The sequence below is a fragment of the Pseudochaenichthys georgianus genome, chromosome 20 (genome assembly GCF_902827115.2).
Source record: "Pseudochaenichthys georgianus chromosome 20, fPseGeo1.2, whole genome shotgun sequence".
In the NCBI taxonomy this organism is placed as follows: Eukaryota; Metazoa; Chordata; class Actinopteri; order Perciformes; family Channichthyidae; genus Pseudochaenichthys; species Pseudochaenichthys georgianus.
This window is the reverse complement of record NC_047522.1, coordinates 18,095,545-18,118,012: the sequence shown is the minus strand read 5'-3', so window position 1 is coordinate 18,118,012 and position 22,468 is coordinate 18,095,545. Positions and strand designations below refer to the sequence as shown.

General features: G+C 40.1%; 2 protein-coding genes across 2 annotated transcripts; both read right to left on the bottom strand.

Moving 5' to 3' along the window:
- Window positions 1-793: 793 nt before the first annotated feature.
- Window positions 794-10,923, bottom strand: apoob (apolipoprotein O, b). The gene is made up of 9 exons (XM_034109018.2): window positions 10,869-10,923; window positions 10,378-10,491; window positions 8,481-8,600; window positions 5,858-5,890; window positions 5,590-5,644; window positions 5,234-5,329; window positions 4,435-4,526; window positions 2,260-2,349; window positions 794-1,987 (listed from the first exon to the last, which is right to left on the bottom strand). The coding sequence occupies exons 1-9, from the start codon at window positions 10,884-10,886 to the stop codon at window positions 1,949-1,951; spliced, it is 657 nt and encodes a 218-aa protein (XP_033964909.1). The 5' UTR covers window positions 10,887-10,923; the 3' UTR covers window positions 794-1,948.
- A 223-nt stretch (window positions 10,924-11,146) lies between these two features.
- Window positions 11,147-22,018, bottom strand: klhl15 (kelch-like family member 15). The gene is made up of 10 exons (XM_034108280.2): window positions 21,792-22,018; window positions 20,628-20,715; window positions 19,253-19,391; window positions 18,696-18,884; window positions 18,016-18,240; window positions 17,212-17,373; window positions 16,873-17,082; window positions 16,375-16,565; window positions 15,899-16,176; window positions 11,147-15,829 (listed from the first exon to the last, which is right to left on the bottom strand). The coding sequence occupies exons 1-10, from the start codon at window positions 21,850-21,852 to the stop codon at window positions 15,309-15,311; spliced, it is 2,064 nt and encodes a 687-aa protein (XP_033964171.1). The 5' UTR covers window positions 21,853-22,018; the 3' UTR covers window positions 11,147-15,308.
- Between the last annotated feature and the right edge of the window lie 450 nt (window positions 22,019-22,468).

Sequence of the window (22,468 nt, the reverse complement as noted above, 5' to 3'; positions counted from 1 at the left end):
GATAGAGCGGGTCACATATAAAGAAGGTTTCAAATGTATTCATTATTGTATGAACATGTTTTAATTGGGGGGTGGACGTCACATCCTCTAGGGCAGTGCTTCTCAAAGTGTGGCCTAGTGGTCCGTGAGTATATTGGTAACATTTCACATTTGAAATAAATAAATGTAAGTTTTCCGCACTCTTGCGGGAATATCTCCGCAATGGAGCGAGGTTACAACAGCACAACACCTTCATCACACATGTTGCCACTTGTTTGTACCATTTTCAGGCGATTTGTAATCTGTTTTAGAAAAACTGTGTTTTTTTATTGGTTAAGTGGTCCTTGGTATGAAAAAGTTTGAGAAACACTGCTCTAGGGGGGTCCAGGGATATGCCCCCCGGAGTGTGTGTGAGCTGCGGGCGCCTGATAAGTCAACATCCCCCACTTTCATCACTTACAGCGCCCATCGTACAGGGCAAATGCAAAATGTTGCCGCCCGGGGTGCAAAGTGTGTTTACTTTATTCAATTATTAATGTAAATGTATTACATCAAGGGCAGAAAATTAGGGAGAAAATTCTCCGGAGACCGCGGAGTCTACACATGTGCAGCCTCGAAATGTCTCGCTACGAAGTACGCCGGGCCGGCCTCGGTAGAATTCCAAGTATGCTGGACATTAGAACAGTCCTTCGGCGGGATTCGATGACGTAGTATGCTTAAAGTGGCTCTGGAGCAGCCTTCCTCGACATTGAGAAACACCCATGTACACCGTAAATACTCCCACAAAAAAAAACATCAAAGAAGAAAAGATGTGTCCTTTTCAGAATCCAGATTTATTTCCATCGCAATAAGATAACACCTTGTACAGTATATACAGCGCATTATTATACATGGACAACACATACATTTAGCTCGTTAACTATTATACATCATTTTATTTGGCCCTTTACTGTAACAAGTACGTTATATCAGTATCAACTGCGACGTGAAAACATCCGGGGGAATAAATATGTCGACATGAATAATTTTTGTTATGTATACTGTTGTAAGCTGCACTTGACAACGACAGCTCTTCAACGCTGCCCGTATAATGTTCATAATAATAAAAATAACTTTATAATGCAAAGAAAAGGCAAAAAATAGTTGGTCATTTTTGAGAAAAGTGCAACAAAAAAATCCATCAGCAGAAACGACAGGTAGTTGGCAAATAATGATTTTTGAACTAACATCATATATAAATGTTTTTCTAGTCTGCATTGGTCCTTCTACTTAGTTTTTAAACTTCTTCACTGGTTTTTAAAGCATTTCTGCTTACAAACACAAGAACAGACAAACAGAACAATTAATTAATTCATTAATTACTACTCTTTCCATTCCAACTAATTCCGATGACATTTTCTTAATGCTTTTAAAGAGAAATGCACTTTACTCGAAAGTAAGAGGACGGAAACCAACAATTCTAACATTTGGGGAAATGAAACCATCGAAAGATACATGATTTGCAAAATAGTGGCTGATTAATTGTTTGTCAGTTGTTTCAGCTGTAACAGTGCATTTCTTAGTTTGTAGCATGGGAAGTTGTGTTGTGCAGCCTCAACAAATAAAAGAATGAGGAAGTGACTCTGGCAGATATTGTCCTGTTCTGCTGCACATTAGAGAACAAACACTGCAGAAACTGACACCATGGAAAGAGAACATGGGAATGATTAGCTTCTCCAAGAAGCAGATAGATTTATCTGGATATTCAGAATATTGACTATCCTGAAAATACCTGCGTCTTGGAAGGGGGGGGGGGTTTCAGAAACACACTTCACACGTTTTGGAGATGTTCAACTTAAATAAATAATGAAGTCCTGATTAGTGGCTGTGTGTCTGAGTGAATAATTATAATAAGAGTTAATATACAGGAGTCGTACAGGTGTGTGTGTGTGTGTGTGCGTTTCTGTGTGTGTTACTGGAAAGTAGAGTCTCAGCTTGTGTCACTGCTCTCTGTTTTCTCTTTTTTCTCCTGAGCAAAAGGAAGAAGAAAAAAAAAACGTTATTTATATTGCACTTTTGAAAGCAAAGAAGCAAAATGCTTTCAAAGGCAAAATTAAAATGGTGAAAACGATGATAAAAACATTTGAAAACAACCTCAACATTAAGCAAAAGTAGGTACATATGAGAAATGGAATATTTCAAACAATATAAAATAATGTAGTAAATATATAAATAGATTTTAAGAAGGGATCATCGCTATTGTAATTAAAGGCTTATGAATGATTGGTCACTGAGACCCACCTTCTTTTTTCCAAACGGAGGATACTTCCAGAGACTCTCCAGGTTGCCGCGGCCACGCTGAGCCAAGCTGTACGTCGAGTCACGACCCCCCTGGTGAACACACAGGAAGAAACATGACACACACATCCGTCATCTCTCAGCCAATCAGAAACCGTCAGAGAACATCCAGCAAGTTATCTTAGGAAAATAGAAAAGAGGTTAAGAGTTCAAGCTACTTTTTCTGATGCTGTAGAACTGTGTCATATATTTGTTTAAACAACACCAATAACATCAACAGATTTGCCATTATTACTGTAAATAAAAACACTGCATTGGGTTTATAAGTTTGCAGCTTCTCGTTTTTTTGCCAAACAGAAGCTAAACGTCTGTTTTTATCTCGCCCGCTCATATGTTTTCATATCTGGACCCTGCCCTGCTAGTCTGAGCGTTTCAGCTGTGAATGTGAGCAGAAGTGTGATCAGGGCGTGTCGATTCTCTTTTTTTTGTGTCGGCTCTCTGGGTGGAAATACAGAAAATAAAATGAGCCAGACATCAGTGGAAATAGAAACACAAGTCACAGCCAGGACTTCCTGCAGGGAAGCACAGCCCTTTCCTCACAGGAAGTACAGTCACAGATCAAACACTACCCAACGCATATTCTGATGAGACACCGTTTATAGGATGAGGGGGGATTTTCCTAAATAACTCCCTTAGGATGAACTTTCTGTCTCAAAAACATACTAACCAGGAATAATTTGGACGTGAAAAGATATTCCTGCTTTCACAGCTGTTTCCTGAGTTTATTTCAGTTCCAGGAAGGAAGATTAAATAAAGACCTGAAAACAGATGAAAATGTTTTTGCTGACTTTGTTAACTATCCAGTGTCCCGTGGTGTACAAAATGTTATGGAACTGCAATCAATATTTCCGCAAAATCGCCTTTAGTCAGATATCAGATTTAGGAAACAACTCGGGATATATTAGGTTGTCAAGATGTTTCATGAGGCAGTGTGATGTTTTATACAGATATGACCCTGATGTACAGTTGAGGCCTACATTATTAGCCCCCCAGGAGTTATGGAACATTCTCCTAAAATTCTTTCCAATGTTTCCAGCATTGATAAAACTTGATATAATCAAACATTCACCAGTGCTATTTAGTAGCTTTTGGTACATTTTGGAACATAAAAGTTTTTAGGCTTGCTTTATATCAAATATAGTGAAAAATGGGTTGGTCAAAAATATTAGCCCCTCAATAGTGTACCCTTTCTGAGCCACAACTGACAACAACCTCTTAGAGTAGTTCTTCACTAGGTTGGCACAGGTCTCTTGAGGGATTTTGGCCCATTCTTCCATTGCAAATTGTTCCAGCTGGTCCAAATTGCGTGGTTTCCGAGCATGGACATTCACTTTGAGCACCCGCCAGATAAGATTAAGATCTGGGCTATGTGCGGGCCACTCCAGCACCTTGGTTTTGGTGTCCTCACAACTGTGTTCCTTGAAACATCAACTCCAGAAGAGGCCAGGTCAGCAACAATCATCTTGGCAGATGTCCGGGGATTCTTGCTGACATCTCTGACTATTTCCCCCTCCAGAGTTCTTGAAATCTCGCGCTTTCGACCACGCCCAGGTTTGTTTCTTACAGAATTTGTCTCCTTGTACTTCGCAATGATGCAACGTACAGCAGTTCTAGACACTTTGAAGCGCTTGGCAATAGCAATATAGCCTTCCCCCATGAGCCTCCACTGTCTTCTTTCTGAGCTCAAGACTGATTTCCTTTGTCTTTGGCATGGTGAGTAGGCGTAGTAGTATAGTCCCTCAATAAGGTTTCAAGTGCCTGTTTCTTGGAGTCGTTTTATGCTGATTGAATGCTCAGGTGTGGCTTGAAAGCCGATTGGTTGATTAGGTGTTGTTTGAAAGCTGATTGATTAGGTGTGTTTTGAAAGCAAAGATTCACATGGGGGCTAATATTTTTTGTCCAACCCATTTTTGACTATATTTGATATAAAGCAAGCCTAAAAACTTATTTTATGTTCCAAAATGTACAAAAGCTACTAAATAGCACTGGTGAATGTTTGATTATATCAAGTTTTATCAATGCTGGAAACATTGGGAAGAATTTTAGGAAAATGTTCCATAACTTCTGGGGGTAAATAATTTAGGCCTCAACTGTATATTTCCAAAACACAACACAAACCTTCAGTGCGGACGCAGCCTGCTGAGGGTAGAACATGGAGGCGCAGAGAGCCATGAGTCCAACAGGAAACACCACCTGCTTCACCCTGGAGCCTGAGAGGAGAGAGCAGGAGTCAGAGAGCTGCTGCAGAGAAATTACTGTTTCCAATACTTATCTCAAAGACAGACGGACAGCCCCTTGTTTGTGTGATGTCCCCTGCTACTGGGTCTTATAGTTGTTGTTTATTAGTCAGTCCTGTATAGGCAAAGCTCATTATTTTAAACAAAATTATGATGATTCAATTATCTCACATTTTTTAGAGAAACTTGTCACTTAAATCTAGATAACAGCGGGTTTTGTATCTCATTTGAGCATGAAGCTGTAATAAAAAGACATTGTATCTAGTTTCAAGCCATATTGTTACCTTAAAGATTTCTTTGATCTTGAGTTATCAGAAAAAGAAGTGCAGGGAGAAACTTTGATTTTTAACATCAAACGGCTTCATTCACTGTTTTCGCCGGTTTTAACCAGAGGAGAGGAGGAGACGCTCAAAACCTCCTGAACCATAAACACTAAAGTAATCCATACCGGGAAAAGCTGACTGAATCGATGGAAATGAACGCCACCAAACAAATTGTGCCGTTAAAAGAGCAAGCAAAGACACCCTAAAGTCATATCAACATTTCCAATTCTCTTGAGGTGGATGGGGAGCGGTGGGAATTTGTATTTGTAGTAGAACACAGACTGACGTTTTCACTGAAATGCCAATTATGATGGAATGCAGGTCAGTGAGTATTTTTGTGTGAGTGCAAATGTTAACCTTTGGCCAAGAAAAGTCCAAGGATGCCAGAGAAGCCCACGGCCGCCACACTGTCGTAGAGGTCAGCAGGGGGGTTACTGAGGAACTGGTACACATCTGAAAAATAAAGGGGAAAAGAAAATATAAATATATCTGAAAACGTGAAGACACCTGAGGTCTTTAAAAGGAAATTAAACAGATTTAATAAGTGGAGCATATTGTTAATTGTTCTTAAGCGAAGATATGTTGACATTGTTTTGTAAACGAACAAGTCAAACGACATTTCTTGAAGTCTACGGAGACTTCACATGTTTACACTCACAGCACCTAATGCTCTGCCCTCTCTGACTGGGAACAAAAACAATGTGATTTCTGACCTGTGACAGTGTTTATGGAGGAGCTGATTGTGGGCTCCACAGTCTTGTAAACTTGCTGAGGTCCAAAGATCAGCAGGAGACAAAGAAAGAGACAGGAGCGGGGGTTACCTTCATCTGATAACAGCCTTATCAGCTTGTTCAACATGCACAACATAAACAACGGTTGTACATTTGGTCTGGCGCCTTCATCTTTATATAGCTTTTGTATCAGAATTATTTTTAACACCTCAACAGAAACAACAGTTTAAGAAATGTTCACGTTACTGACCTCCACTTTTTCAAATGCAACGTGGCCCGTTTGCTGCAAAAAAAGAAAGTTAGTTTATTAATGCACACTTTTACAGCATATTATTTTCCCTTTAAAACATAATTCATTCATGTATTTTCCTTCTATCAAGGTTCAAATGCTTGATTTAGTATTTCCACATTGTCCTTTTTTAATGTTTCCCCAGATAGAGTTCATTATTAAAAATAGCCCATGTTTTCCTGTATGCAGGAAAATGTGATAAAACCCAGAAGAGTGCAGGATCAGAGAAGCAGATAAATATGTCTTTGTACGAGAAAGGCTATTACGCCTCACTGCAAGCTGACAACACATTCCTCAAACACTGTCTGTGCCAAAATGTCTTTCATCCAACACCAATAATAACTGATGGGCATATCCACGTATTGCTCGTGTGACGTATTCTGGTTTGAAAAGTGATAAACATGCATCAGCTGCTTTGGGTTTCACCTATGTGATTGTATTTTCTGCATTATTGGCACATAGGAGTCACACAGCTGACCTCAAAACTGTTGATTAACTGAGGAAGACCCAATAGGGATGTGAGAAGGACAGTTTGGGCTTTAGATTCTTTAACATTTTTCACAAAATCTATGAAAACATGAGCAGGGATGCAAACTCATCAGGTATGAAAAAGGTGACAAGGATCCGATCCCCCGACCCCACAGAATATCGGCTTTAAAATGAGGAATAACAGGATGTCAGCCGTCAGAACAACTAAAGCAGCAGTTAATAACAGAAACGCTAAAGAGTCACATCTAATAGAAATATATAAAAGCATTTATTTTAATTGTGTAGCAGTCAGTTTATCATTTTGGCAGCACTGTTGAGCATTTTGAAAATGTATTTCCATGTCTCTGTTCAAGGCTTAGTCTTTCTATCTGTATAGCCAGTGGTGTAAAGTAACTAAATTCATCGACTCAACAAGTACTATACTTGGGTACAATTTTGAGATACTTCAATGTTTTGCTACTTTGTTCTTCTTCTCCTCTACAGTTCAGAGGTACATGGTGTACTTTTCCTCCACTACAGTTCAGAGGTACATGGTGTACTTTTTCTCCACTACAGTTCAGAGGTACATGTATTTAATACCTTTAGTTACTTCACAGATGTGGATGAATGATGTGAAATATAATCAAGTGTTAAATCAGACTTTAGTTCCACCTGGAGTAAATCCACAAGCTACCCTGCAGTATACAAAGTCATTCAAACTAGCTGCACCTTTACCAGCTTTGAGAACACTTTCATGATCAATCATTATAAAACATATCAGATATATTATTCTGAAATGGACCAATCTGCACAACGACTACTTTTACTGTCGCTACTTTCACTATATTTTGATAATACTTTTCTACTTTTAATTGAGGAACATTTTGAATGCAGGACTTTTACTGTAACAGAGTATTGCTACACTCTGGTACTTCTACTTTTACTCAAGTACAAGATCGGAGTACTTCTACTTTTACTCAAGTACAAGATTTTAGTACTTCTACTTTTACTCAAGTACAAGATCGTAGTACTTCTACTTTTACTCTAGTACAAGATCTGTGTGCTTCTACTTTTACTCAAGTACAAGACCTGAGTACTTCTACTTTTACTCTAGTACAAGATCTGAGTGCTTCTATTACTCAAGTACAATATCTATACTTATACCACCTCTGTTTATAGCCTATGAAAAAAACTATTAGAAAACTAAGGCTAAAGCTAACGTTAGCACATAGTGACAATGTATGCTAGCTAGCTCAACTATTCATTAAATAATATTGCGACAGAAAAACTTCTCAGTGCACATCACGCTCTGCCGCTCCGACAGTGAGCTCTGCTCTGAACACCTGAACGGCCCGTTCTAACAGCTGTTCACCAGCAGTCCAGTCTGTGCCACAGTGACTCCGGACCACACAGTTAATATTAACGAACGCACCCGTAGGTAATGTAGCTGCTGAAGCTAGACCCTCATCGCGGAGCAGCAGAGCCTTATTATACATCCATGAGCAGAGCCGACAGGCAGGAAGACTTGAGCACACAGCTCGCTCTTCATTATAATATATACAAAAAGAACACCATGCGTGTATGATGGCACATAACAGCTCGCGGCCGCAGATTACTCCAGGTCCCAGACCCCCTCCATACCCCAAAAATATTTTTATTGCAGATCTACATGAATCACACAAACAACCTATTTTGGATTCAAAACGGCAAATTTCGCCGAAAGGTGACAAGTTTGCATCCCTGATGAGTCTAGATTAGGTTTGAAAATAAGGTTTAAACTCAGCAGGACTGATTCTGATTCAGATTCAGAAAGACGATAAAACTCGTGTTTTTCTTATAGATCTCACAGCTCTTCATTTGTTATAGCAGCTCACAACTTAGGCTGGTATTATTTATATGTATTCTTTCTTGGTAAATATAGCATGCATTGAGAAATGCAAAGTAGAAATTCTGAAATATATACTCTGGCACAGCACATACCCCATTGTTATGCTATTATTAAACTTCTTTGAAACCGAGTGGTTAGTGTGCGCACCACATGCATTATTTTATTAAATGTTTCCCTCAACTATCAAATAAAGGAATTAAACGATCAAACATGTGTCTTTAGTGCCACCTGGCAGTGGTTGGTGTATGGTTCTGCCAGCTTCCTCAGCGAGGCGACGCTCTCCTCCAGGGGCCCGGCCACTGGCTCCACATGAGGCTCTGCTTCAGGGATGTTGTATAATGACGGCAGCTGAAACAAACAACAACAATAAGGTGTTAAAGTATTATCCAAACTGCCTTTAATCCACTCAAACTGCCCCACAGGCCAGGCTAAATAAGGGTGTTTTGTTAGTTTTGACTTGGATATTAGTTAAACAAATACATAGAAGTTATTGATGATTGATCAGACTAAACAGTTTGGAGTCTGGTATTTGATTTTACATCAAACCAACCCAGGTGATGACACACTGCTGTATAATGGCTTACTCCTTTGAACACAAAATGCATAAACAACACCGTGCCTATTGATGGCGTAAAAGGTCAAATTTGAGCAAAGATCAATTAGTGCACCTAGTTTTCCTCCTGGGGGAAATACAGATCATCTGGAGTGGATCACTAACATTGTTTTCCAACAATAATACAAACACTTAGGAGACTTTTCAAGGATTGCAATATTGTCATCAGAATATCCAGAACGGCATTTACATACACTTACTTCTGAACTTCCTCTTTAAATTTGTATCTGCTAGTTGATAATACTTCAACTTATTAATTAAATACTGTGTACTACATGCATAATTAATGATTATGCAAAAATACCAATGTCAACAATGATGAACACTAATATTACAAACAATACACATTTATTATTGGTCTTAGTATTGCAAATAGCTTTTACAAACCTATTGTAATCAATGGATACCACAATTTTGGACAATTTGGGTTAGGGTAAATATGCTATTCTGTGTTCATCTATTCTAGGGGGAATAAACAATATGTGCACAGGTGAAAGACTTTAAAACTTATAAAAGCAGGGATTTCTCATTGCCAGGAAAAAGGGTAATTGTATTCAGATAGTACAACAGAAACAGAGAAAGGACTTGGTCAGCATGCAAATACCAGGTCTTAATTATCCTCAGCATAGAAAATCTGCACTGCCGGAGATGGAAAACCTTCTCAGATAAGATGGAAACAACCAACAATGGTGGGATTTTGGTGACAGTGTGACTATCTTGGACAAAGTTATAGTCGGGTTTCCAGCACGAACACCTGGTCTGCCACATGTGGAAGCCCCCCTTTAGTTTCTCACCTGCTGAGCCCTGAGTAAAATGCTTTTGTGTGCACAAACTACAGGTGAACAGCAAACAACAGTTTGATTTTGGTGGGAGTACGACCACCCTGGACAAAGTTATAGTGGGGGTGCCAAATCCAGCAGCACCAACACTTGGTCTGCCACATGTGGAAGCCCCTCTTTAGTTTTTCACCTGCTGAACCCAGAGTAAAATGCTTTTGTGTAGGACCTCGGTATTTACGAAATCCTGGGTACGGGCCTGGCTGCAAGTGATATAATGGTTTAAGTACAATTCAGGAATAAGTAAACTATAAGATATGTATACATTTTATGTATAAGAGTGATTGTGGTATTGTTTTTCTTTTGTTATGTATTAGTCCTGTACCGAGAGCAATTCCCACTACAGCAACACTACAAACATATGATCAAGATTCAATGGTTTGGATTTACAGTATATTGGCATAACCTTAAACATCCAAAGCACTAAAATCCAACATACACATTCATGGTGCTTAAATATAAATCCATCAAATTCATTTATAATAGGAAAACACAGACAGGGAACATGTACTGCACAAACAATACTTTTACTTTAAGTTAGGTGTTTAATGCAGGACTGCGGGAGTATTTTCCCAGTGTGGTATGAGTACTTATGAGTAACACAGCTAGATATTTCTCCCATTTGTTCTGAAGTTTGTCAAGTTTTCCCGCACCTGTTTGCTATTTATTTACCCACCTCGTCGAGGCTCAGAACCGGCTGTGGGCTCTTCTTCTTCCCCTCGGATGCAGCCAGAACCGCGGAGCCGCACAGCAGACCAGTCAGCCCCGGAGCTACGGCGCACAACGACACCTGGCGTGAAACAAGGCACAACACACACTCACATTCACATTCACGATACAGATGATAATAAAGCCCTTGTCTTGACTGAAGCGTCAGTTAAAACACTCTATACAATAATTCTGACATTTTCTGAGTCAAATCATAATGACGTCACGTTATATAAAGAGGGTAAGGGAACCGTTTGAATTAACTGACCTCTTAGCTACATCAGCTGACATCATGCTAACATTAACGGATTACTAATTTAGAAACGTTCAAACATATTTGAGTAGTACCAACCAAATTGTGTAAGACTACGGAGCTAAGCTTCACTTAAATGCAGGAACGCCTGACAAATACATAATGTTTAAGTTGACACAAAGTAGATAAACGTTAAAAGTAGTTACCAGTTTCACATATGACATTCTGGTCCAGGAGAGATTCGCTTTTCTACGGCAAGTCGTACGGTTGACACGACAAAAGGCGCATGCGCGTTATTCGCTGTATCTATTATAATCATACTATATATGACGCATAAAGATATATTAATTATACTATAGGTATAAACATTCCAAATAATCGTATGCATGTAATGAATAGAGTAGATCATTAGTAGATATATAATTAATTCACAAGAAGCTATAAGTAGAGTCAGAAATAAACACACAGATATTAAAGCACCCAGTTGAAAGTTGACCAATATGAACATTTATTTCTGGAAAGAAGTTACAAATCGTTTCCAAAGAGTTTCTACTCAGATTATAAGATATGTTTATCTGATTTTACTTTCTTTTTCAGATACAGTCGTTGCAAGGTATGGTTTTGTTTTTTAAATCCTCTATTCTTTTTTTCTACTGACAGACTGGTGGACTAAAGGACGCTGCGCTATGACTGAATGTGCCATAAATCAGGACAGTAGTACTTTATCGGTTACACGTTTCTTCGTTTAACAGCAACATGACAGGAGGAGGATGAGAGTGGCATATGTGATGTACATGATATCAGCCTCAGAGTTAGGCGACAAACAAAACATACCCTGACTTCTGTGGTTATTGTAAAGGTTTTGGATCTTAAAATCTGAGGCAAAATAGTGCAAAACCAGGAATAAATTATCTTGAACACGGTAAGAAAAAAAGCTTTGGGAATTAAATGTTTTGAGAACAAAAATTGATTATGTGAACAGAATGTTGAATTTCTAAAATGACAAATTTGAGCAGGATTATAGATTCATCAATCATTTCATTGAAATGTACTGAATAAACTACTCTTATAAATTGAATGATCATTTTAGACATTTTCCAATCATAAGCACCAAACATTATGCTTGAAACAGATTTTAACATATGAGAAATAAACCGTTTTTTAATAATAGATCTTTGACCGTTATATTTATTTGAAGATCTCACATCGGGCACTGGGAAATTATTTTTCCCTATTTTTCTTTTGACATTTTATTCACTATAGATTGTTTAGCCACCCTGGATTTCCTGGATTTTTTTTTTCCCTTTTCCAACATTTCCCCCCTCTGGAAACAAAGATGCAGTATGAAATCCAAAATGAAACGCACAACATCTCACTGCTGAGGAGGCTTTAACGTGGGAAAGGTACACGGTCCAAGATTTCTACCATTGCCACAAAGCGATTAAGAGTTCCTCAAAAAAGGACAAGCTGCAGTGGGATCACATGAACACTGTAAAGCTCAGAAGAGAGGATTGTGTGTGGACAGCAGGAACAACTGTTCATAAAAATAAGCGTGAATTAAAAAAGGATGATCCCTAGAAAACATGCCACCTTTAAACAAGTTCAAACAATATGAAAAACCTGTAAATTAAACATATTTTGAATAACAATCTGCATACAGTTTCAGGACATGGTAATAAATGTTTCAGTTCCCTCCTTTAAAGTGTACCTGTTCATCTGTTAAGACCCATCTAAAATGTTAAAATACCTCCTCTATAGGATGATTATATTAACATAGAGCGTTCTCAAAGCATCCATTATAAGCCACATGCAGTGCTGCTCAGGAGAACAAATGAAAAGACAAAAAGTACAATTTGAAAACAACACAATGAAATTCTTGTAATAAATAACCCTACAACTGTTACTGCATAGCTCAGTGAAAGCAATAGTTGACAAAATAAATAACTTAAATTAACGGCTGAACTGCATCAGTATGTGTTCTCTAGCCCTTTTCACAGTTGGCTCATGGAAAATGAAAAATAAATATCTGGGAAATAAATGGTCAGGCTTGCTGGGCTGCTTAAGCTCTACAGATCCTACCACAACAGAAACTTCTGATATAACTGAAGCAAAGGCGGCATTTCAATGTCTGAAATCAACACATCCGACTGAAAAACTACGGTTTGAAATCAGCTTTGGTAAAAATCTTCTAAAACCCGTGCTAGCATTTTTTTTTAAGTTTCAATGCTGCGAGTCTTGGTTACACTGAGCTCTGCTGGCTCAAATATTAATACACGCAAAATGTATTTGTACCAGAAACACGCCAAATACTTAACAATTTGCAGGGCCACATGCAAAAAAAAGTTCATCTGAATATATTTATATTTCTGTGATGAGTGCAAGCAATTTAAGATATTTGGAGCATTGGTATATTTTACTTTTATTTTTTATATATTAAAAAAAAAAAACATTAAAAACAAAGTTGCATATTTGCAGTACGAGTCATGAGAACAGGAAAACACGCTAATTTGACTTGATATGCCTTGAACTTCATGGAATTGGAGCTTAATCTGGTAGCGAATGAACGAAAGCAGGAACTTTATGCTAAATCTATTTTATTTTCACCATATCATCATCATGGTTGCCAAATTCCTGAGAGATTTATTTTAGGTTTTGTGATTTTTATCGGCACATTTTGGCACAGAAACTTAAGTATTTTTTGGAATGGTCTCCAATAGCTGCCTCAGGGTCTTTATTGCAGGTGTTTGACAGTGTAAAATCACGTATAGTAGAATATAATTGTATCATATCTAAAATCTTCATGACTGTTACTTAGCACCAAGCCTGACATTAAATCATCCCGATGATATTTTCTAATTTGTTTTAAGGTTCTTTACACTTTACTCAAAGAGCTAAATGTGTTTGCTATTTTCTGACAGCAGGACTTGAAAATCCATTTTAAGTCTTATTTTGATTCTTTGGTAAGTTTTTGTAAATGAATTCTTCTTAAAAACAAAGAGAAAAAGGCAGCATTAAATTGACATTTAAGGGCCAGTTATCATCCTTCTGAAACAGAAAAAAGTACAAGAAGTTCAGGAATAGTAGACGACATTCTTTCTGCATGAGGCCCAATGTTTCCTAAATATATTAACTATCTGCGTGTTTCATGGTTGGTACATTTGTAGTTCAGTCAGAATGTTAATGTCAACCAAATGTCTTACAGCATGTTGTAATACTACAGTTTGAGTCTAAAGTACAGCTGGTGCATTTATACTCCACAGCAAAGCCAAAAATAAAGTGCAGGGAATGAAAAGGTGAGTTGGGAAAGAACTGCTCGATCTAACTATGCATGTTATCTAAAAAAACAAACCGATGCTCTCGTGTACCATGTAGTGTTATGGTTTTCCTCTTTATCTTGCATTCAGCTCTCATACACACTCACACCCACACACACCTAGAGGAAGGAGAGGGAGCACAGAGATTCGTGTTGTTTTATGGACATCTGGGAGTAAAAAGCAGAATATAAGGACTAAAAGCTGGAACGCACTGGAAGAAAATGTATCGCTTCAAGATGAAATTGTTAGCAGCATCTGTGACAACATGTGTTTGTGTTTGTCAACTCTGCTTTGTATATTTGGAGACAGTTTATAGACTATACTACACTACAGTAAATAGTGTTAGTATTTTATTTGTATACTAGCTGTTATATATCTTATAGGTTGTTTTTGGAATCTTGGCTTTGACTCATCTTTTTCTTAAATGGGACTTATTATACATAACCATGTGTCCCCTCTGAGTAAAGAGATTCTGAAAGTTTCAGATCCATTTATATAAAAACCTGTCTGAAAATGAGCTGATCAGATTTTGGCCACTTTATGATGTCATAACGATTTTTGGCTTGTGTAACCATTAGCCAATCAGCAACCAACCAAGGTAACCCCCCCCCTCCCCCTTATCACCTGAATCTCCTCCTAGAGCATCATTGTGTTCTTTTTAACCAAATCTCTCTCAGAGGGGCGTGGGGAGTGGCTCCTTATTTTCATCTAAAGTAACAGACAGAGAATCAGCACTTTGGAAACAGGGCTGAAACAGAGGGGATTGTGGGTAATGCTGCAATGATCTGTTTGGTATTTGGAGCCAAACACTTCAGAGACATGTTTTGTATATATCTGAGACCTATAATATATTGATGAAAAACAGTATAATAGGGGACCTTTAATACGAGCAACTTCATTAATTTAAATATATCAACAGGTGCAGGATAATAAACCTACTCAAACTGGATTCCAGGAGGAAATAAATAAATACAATGTCCCTTCGTAAAAGCATGAATGTGACGCTTCCAGTGCGTTTCTGCCTTAAACCTGACTGCACAGCCTAAATACAGTATGTGAGTAGTAGAATAGGAAACTGACCACAGTCTGAAACATAAACCAGCAGAATTCAAACTTTTTTTTCACTCCCCACACATTATTTTCCTTACATTTTCTGAGAAAGCGAATCATGAAAATGTCCAAGTGGCGTCTCACCACGCCACGCTTCCATTGGCTTCATTAAGAAGAACAGCAGATTTATCTTTTCCTCACCTTAAGGAAAGTTAAAAAGCCCATACTTGACCTCAGTCTTCATTCCCGTTTCTATAAAAAGGAGGCGTGTTGGAGCAGACCTCAGCTGCAGCGTCTCACGTGCTCCAACACGTACTCTGGGAAGTGCAGGCTGCACACCTGCAGACCGTCCAGTTTGCAAGGCATCCTGGGATACTCGTCCTCCTTCCACTTGTTCTCGTCGGGGTCGAATGTGAGGATGGAGTCACTGTAGTGGCCGTTGTAACAGAGGCCTCCGAGCACCATGATCTGCCGGTCCAGCACCGCCACCCCGTGCCCACTGCGCCCGATGGGCATGGAGCCGAGGATGGTCCACTCGTCGGTGTCGGGGTCGTACACCTCGGTGGACGGGCAGCCCTGAGACTCGAAGGATGCGCGCAGGATCACGCACACGCCTCCGAACACGTACAGCTTCCCGTTGTGGGAGATCATCTTGTGGAAGCAGCGGGCGTAGTTCATTTTGGATTTGTTCTCCCAGCAGCTGGCATGGGTGCCGGGCAGCGCTGGGCCGCGGCTGGTGCGTGTCCTGTGAGCATCCGATCCCCCCGAGCTGCCTCCCCCTGCTCCTCCTCCCCCTCCTCCCCCTCCTGCTCCTACTGCTCCTCCTGCTGCTCCTGCTGCTCCTGCTGCTCCTGCTGCTCCTCCTCCTCCACCTCCTCCCACTCCACCACCACCTCCAGCTGCCTCCTGCCCTGGGTCGAACACACACACTTGTTTGGAGGTGGAGGAGGATGTGATGCCGCCGGTGATGTAGAGTTTCCCGCTGAGCACCGTCCCCTCGTGGCCGTACTTGTTGACGGGGTACGGGTCCACGAACTCCCAGCGGTCCTCTGTGATGTCGTAGCGCTCGGTGGAGTAAAACGTCTCGTCTCGCGTGCGGCCCGCTACTGCGTAAATGAACTTACCGATGACACCCACGGCAAACTCCGACCTGCAAACACAAAGAATATCTGTAAACAACTGCTTTCAGAGGTCATTCAACAACTCCGCATCCACCATTATGAATTTGACTGCAAGTGAAATGTGAGCTTCTGCACAATGACCTTCAAATTAACATGATAAACAAGGGCCATTTATATGACACTTTGTATACAATATGACAAACCCTCCTAGCTCCAGCTCCTCTCACCTGGGCACGGACATGTCGGCCATGCGCAGCCAGGAGTTCTGTCGGGGGTCATAGCGGTAGACTTTGGAGGAGGCATGGAACTCTCCGTCGGGCCCCAGCTCCTCCCCGCCCAGCAGGAAGGCAAAGTTGTTTACGATGGCCAGGCAGTCGGGTCGCAGCGGCACCTGAGGACCCTCCAGCTCCCACCACACCTGAGGGGGGAAACACAGCTCACTGAACCTCAGACACTTTTATGTGATTAAAGTTGTGTTACATCAGGGTCAGGTAAGACATTTGAAAGCAGCTTGAGATACATTCTGATAAAAACTCATCTTGGGCTTTCCAAAAAGTATTAATACGAAGATTTTCTGCAATAGTAAAAATCCAACTTTAGAATTCAATAATGCGGCCCATGTCTACCCACTCAACGTGTCACCTGCTACTAAGTTAATATAAATAATGTCTACTAAATTAAAAACAAAGTGGTCAGACATGCTCTTGTAGGCAGAGATATGACACCTTTGGTCTCTGCAGCAGCAGGATCTTGCTGTTGACCATGCTGTGTCCGATCATCCCTCTGAACACGGCGGTCTGCGGCCGCACCGATCGGATGCGGTTGGAGCGAGTCTCCACCAAAGGCTGCTGGTTGACATCGTGGAAGTAGCTGAGCGCCAGGTCCACTTCCTGCCGCAGCTGCCGGGAGTAACGGTAAAACTCTGACGTCTTTACCTGAGGCGAAGGAGGAGGACAAAAGCTTGTCAGCATGATCTGAGCTACTTGTTCGTCTTCTGCATCAACTGTTTTTCTGTATGAATCACTATAAACTTAGCAGGACATTTCCCAGAAAGCAGCGCTGACCTTCTCGAAGATGTTTGCTGGCGTCATCAGGCAGAAGCGGATGGACTGCACGATGGTGTCTGTGTGTCTCCAGCGCCGCCGGTCATGCCGCAGCCACGACTGCACGGCTTCATACAGCTCGATCTCCGGGAAGCGACTTAGGGCGTCGCTGTTCAAGTACGACTGGTGCAGAGAAAAAGAAACACTGGATTTAGAAAAGGTTTGGCATTACACAAGTTTTTTTTTAACTGAATAACATATAGCTTTACTGGATAGCTTAAAGCTCTGTTTATAACTGACATTAACATTTTAAAATCAATATTTGCATGCTTCGGTGTTCTGCCTGCGTATGGATTGCTTTTTAGGATGGTATTGCTATTTTAACATTATTAAGTTATTTTCCAGTAGTGACCTTGTAGGATTGCAAACACTTTCAGTATTTTCCTAAATACACAATATTTTTAGTGGTAGGTATATTAAATTGGTGTTAAGAATTCCCCAAACAAATTGTCAAAAATGTTGGAAGGGAGAACCTCACCGAACAGAGTTATTCATGAAAAGATCTTGTGTAATGTCTTGGATTGTTTGTTTTTTTGAGGCTTGGATGGTGGTAATATGTCTACAGACATTTATAGCTTCACGCATAATGTCAGTACGAACTCAAACATTTAGAAAATTACTTATAAAACTGACAATGAAAACTAATTGTTTGTGGCCCCATGTTAAATGTCCCACTGAGTGTGTGTCTTGGTCATTAATACATCCTGACAGTAATGACAGTAGGTATTAATAGTTCTAATTTGGCTGCAAAAACAACATTCTTACCTGCAGTCTCTCGAGGCTGAGGTAGGACAGGAAGTCTGGTCGGCTCATGAGGGGGACGAAGTTTTCAAGCAGGAAGTTGTCAAGCTGCTCCTGGACGCCCTCCACACCCACGCTGAAGTCCTCCAGGAGGCGCATGACCTCGGCACAGTTTTCCAGACAGATCTTAGCCAGCAGGAAGGAGCAGCAGAACTCCACCGCCTCCGTCAGCTGCACGTACATGGCCGCCTGGCGGGACAGGAAGTGGAGAAGTGAAGATGTATAAAATGCTGCTCCTGTGACAGACTATTCTTTGCCAACATTTAAGCAGTGGTCCAGGGAATTCGTTTTTTTGATAATCGGCAAAGACATTGTTCCCCCCACATATAAATCACTTCTGAAAATAGAAAGTCAAACATTAGTCTCCCTTTCCTGTCCAAAGAATATATTTGGGGCAGTAGAGCCAATAAAATACCTATACATGTCTTTCAAAAGATGTGCTCAAGATAGGAATAATAAATGGTGCAGGAATGATTGATTTCTGTAGTGGAGCCTGAAGGTAGCATCTCCATGGTTCGATCAATGACATTTCAAAAGAAACAGTGACTTCCAGCAAGTGGACAGGAAGTGCTAAAATGCTAGTGTTTTACGACTCATTCCAGTATTGTGTTGCAGAGAGGATGTCAGATTGTGTTTGGCCTTACCTGCAGGATCTCTTGCACAGTGGGCATGCTGAGCTCCAGAGAGCCATAGTACATGAAGCGGAGAATGTGTCCGAAGCCAGCGGCCGTCAGCCCCTTCATGTGGATCTTGTCCTGGTCCCTCTCCCTCATGTCCGCCGTGAACATGACCCGGAAATAGTCGCTCTGCGTGGCCAGAAGCGCCTTGTGGGCCTGCAGGAGGACAGACATGAGTATGTATAAAAAGGAACCAGACTTTACTTGGTTTTATTCCGTTAGATTTTAGAATAAGTTAGTTAGATTAAAGTGTGCTGGCTTGTATGGACTTTTTTGGAAGAGACCTGTCTCTCTGGGAATAAAAGCTGTTCCTTGAAAGTCGCCTTACATCAGTATTTCACAGATTTAAAGTTGCTAAGAAGTCTTTTTCTAAATCCTGCAAGTTTATATCTTCAATAATTATCAATAAGAGATCTGTGACTGGATTGTCTAAATTCTGCAGAGATATTCCTGCAGTCATAAGTAAAGGGACATGTATACAGTCTTGAATGAGGGCTTCATGCATACATATGGACCGTGTGTACCTGGAAGTGGTGCTCCTCTATCAGCAGTGTGACGTCCAGCAGCAGGCGCTCCTCGTACAGCGCTCTGAAGCCCGACGACACACTCCCATCATGCACCTGGGACAGGTACACCTCCACATCTGCCCCTGACATAACACACCTGCAGGCATGACGCAGGAACAGGCGGGGGATGGAGACCGGGTGAGTTGATAACAACAGATATATAAAAGACTAGAATTAAATAGGATTAGAAAACAAAACCAGCAGATGAGCTCTCCAAGGTAACGTTTGTGTGCTGCTGAATAAAGTAAGCCGGGGAATCGAAGGGCTTTTAAAAGGACGTTCAGCTTTAAAAGCTCAGCACTTCAGCTGCATCCTAACAAGCTGTTAGTCATTCACAAAGAAAGAGTAACTGCGCTGGGGAAATAAACCTGCTCCACTGCAACATAGCGAGGAGGTAAAAGAGAAAATAAAAGATACTGCAACATCATCCAGTTTCTTCAGCATAAAAACACAAATGGTGTTTTAGCATCTCAAAATAATTTCATTAAAATAATCAGAAAGCTGTCTCAACATAAAATATTTGTTGTCATTATTTTTGGACAGTTTATCATTATGATGGGATACTAAGTCAGTGTAAGAAAACTTCCTAATAAATGTAAGCCTAAGTTTTAATTGTACTGGTCACAAAGTGATGGTTAGTAATAGAAACAAAATACACACAAACGTTTTATTTATCAACAAAAGAAAGTAGAAAACACACATTCTCTGCACACAATTGAAAACAAACACACACAGCACACTCACCTCTGATTGGCCACGGGCATGTCAGAGGGGGCTGTCCGAGCCAATCAGAGGACAGTGCCCCTTGTGTCCAGGAGATGCTAACAAAGTCCCTTTTCTGAGCGCCAATCACCTGGACGACAAAGCCAACACACCCGCCACATTACAGCGTGAACGTCTGCAAACTGCAATTAAAAAAAAAAACAGCCGTACAAGGACTTCAATAACTCTGGACAAAAGTACACACACACACACACACACACACACACACACACACACACACACACACACACACACACACACACACACACACACACACACACACACACACACACACACACACACACACACACACACACACACACACACACACACACACACACACACACACACACACACACACACTTTTGGTCTTAAAACTGTTTGCATATCGTTTTTGTTAGTCAACAAGTTTAAAACTGATGGACAGTTCTGAAACAAACCTCCAGCAATAAGTGTCAATTATCTAAACTGTCAGCACAAAATACCAAGAAATGAGAGATCAAGAGGAGGAAATAAAGGGCTGATCAGGTTTTTGGGTTAACATGAAGAGTTGCAGACCGCTAATTCATACCTTTTGGAGCCCGGGGGAACAATCACAGGCTTTGTGGGCTGAGCGTTAAGGGTTCGCTCGCATTTCCTGTGTTTATGTTTCCCTGGTTCTAACAGAGAAACAGAAGAAGAACCGTAAGATGCTGGTGGAGGACGGAAAACTAAACAGAGACATCAAATGTGCCATGACACAAACAGACCACATGTATAACAAAACATAAACAAAAAATGATGATAAAAGATACTAACACACTTGAAATAATGATTTAGATTCTCAAAATGATGATTTAGTATGTCAAAATTAGGAATCAGTATTTCAAAGCAAGGACTTAGTAAGTCAAGATAATGAAAGATTCATCAACATAATAACTAAGTTACTCAAGGTAATGAGAAACTCTCAAAATAATGACTTAGTATCTGAAACAATGACTAAGATTTCTTAAAATAATGGCTTAGCAACTTAATATAATAATTTAAGTCTCAAGATAATGACTTAGTAACTCAAAAATAGTAAGAAACTTAAATAATGATTTAATCTTCAGGATAGTGAGAAACTTTCCAAAACAATTACTTTGTATTTAAACTAGAAAGAAACGTTTCATTATTTTTGAAAAAGTGTTCTACTCTGTTGTGGTACTAAGTCCTCCTTTTGAGTTTCATTATAATGACTTAAAGGTTTTTTCGTTTTTCATTACAAGGCTATATAATGTTTTCCTTTTACTGTCAGAAATGTTTTTCCATATCTGGTGCTCTCATAAAGCTGTTAAGTGTTACTTTTCTCTGAAATATTAACAATACCTAAATGTTCCCTGCACACAGTAGATGAAGTGTATCAAAATAAGTGAGAAGCACATCATTCCCATTGCCTTATAAAGGAAATACTTTGTTCAAATAATAAATAATCGTATACACCTTTTGTTTTTACTTGAGCTATGTGACCTTACATGCTGGTATTATATCCCAAAAACAAAGGCTCAGGCTATACATAATAATGGTACACACAAAAAAGATGAAACATGTCTTGTAATTTGAATAATGGGTAAAATGTTAAAATATTTCACTTCAGAGCTAGCTACCTGCTAGCCAAATTAACTGTCACGATTCTCAGCGGCTGGAGCTACGGGGGACCCAACACTGCTCTACCGGGGTAACAGCTTAGCTTAGCGGCTAAAACCAGCCGTCTCACCTCGGCGGTGCGAATCCCCACAGCCCCTCTTCGACCAGGCAGCTCCGGCTCCGTCGGACATGAAGTTGCGTGTTCGATTCCGGGTTCAGGAGAGCGGTTGGCAGCGGTTCACTGCCATGTTATCCTCCATCTGCCAGACGAGGAGATCCCTCACTCGGCTCAGAAATTAAACGGGTAGTAAGAAACCACAGCAGTCCACAGGCTTTGCGGACGCCATCTTCTACACCCGCGTCACTTCCCTTTTGGGCGGAACTGAAGGGCGTAGTGCGGCAGAGAGATCGTATGTAGTAGAAAGATGTGTCACTCTGAAATGATATCAACATCTGCAGCACAAAGTTTCGTTGGTGATGCTAAAGTCCAGAATTATTTATTTACTTATTTATCATCCGTTTACTTACTTACGTACTTACTTGCATTTAAAAAAAATATATGAATATTTCAGACAAATTGTACAATGGAAAACCCCATTTAACATATAAAGCTATTTTTTTCTCAATGATGCATAACTTTCTAATTGTTTTTTTATCATTGTTTGCCTGCCATTGTATAATGTAACTTTAACTTTGTTAATTAATAGATGTTATTAATATGGGCAACACATGCCCTTAAAGTTAGAATTAACCTTTTTATTGGTACAGAATTGTATATGCTTTTATATACAGTTCTTCTCATTAAAA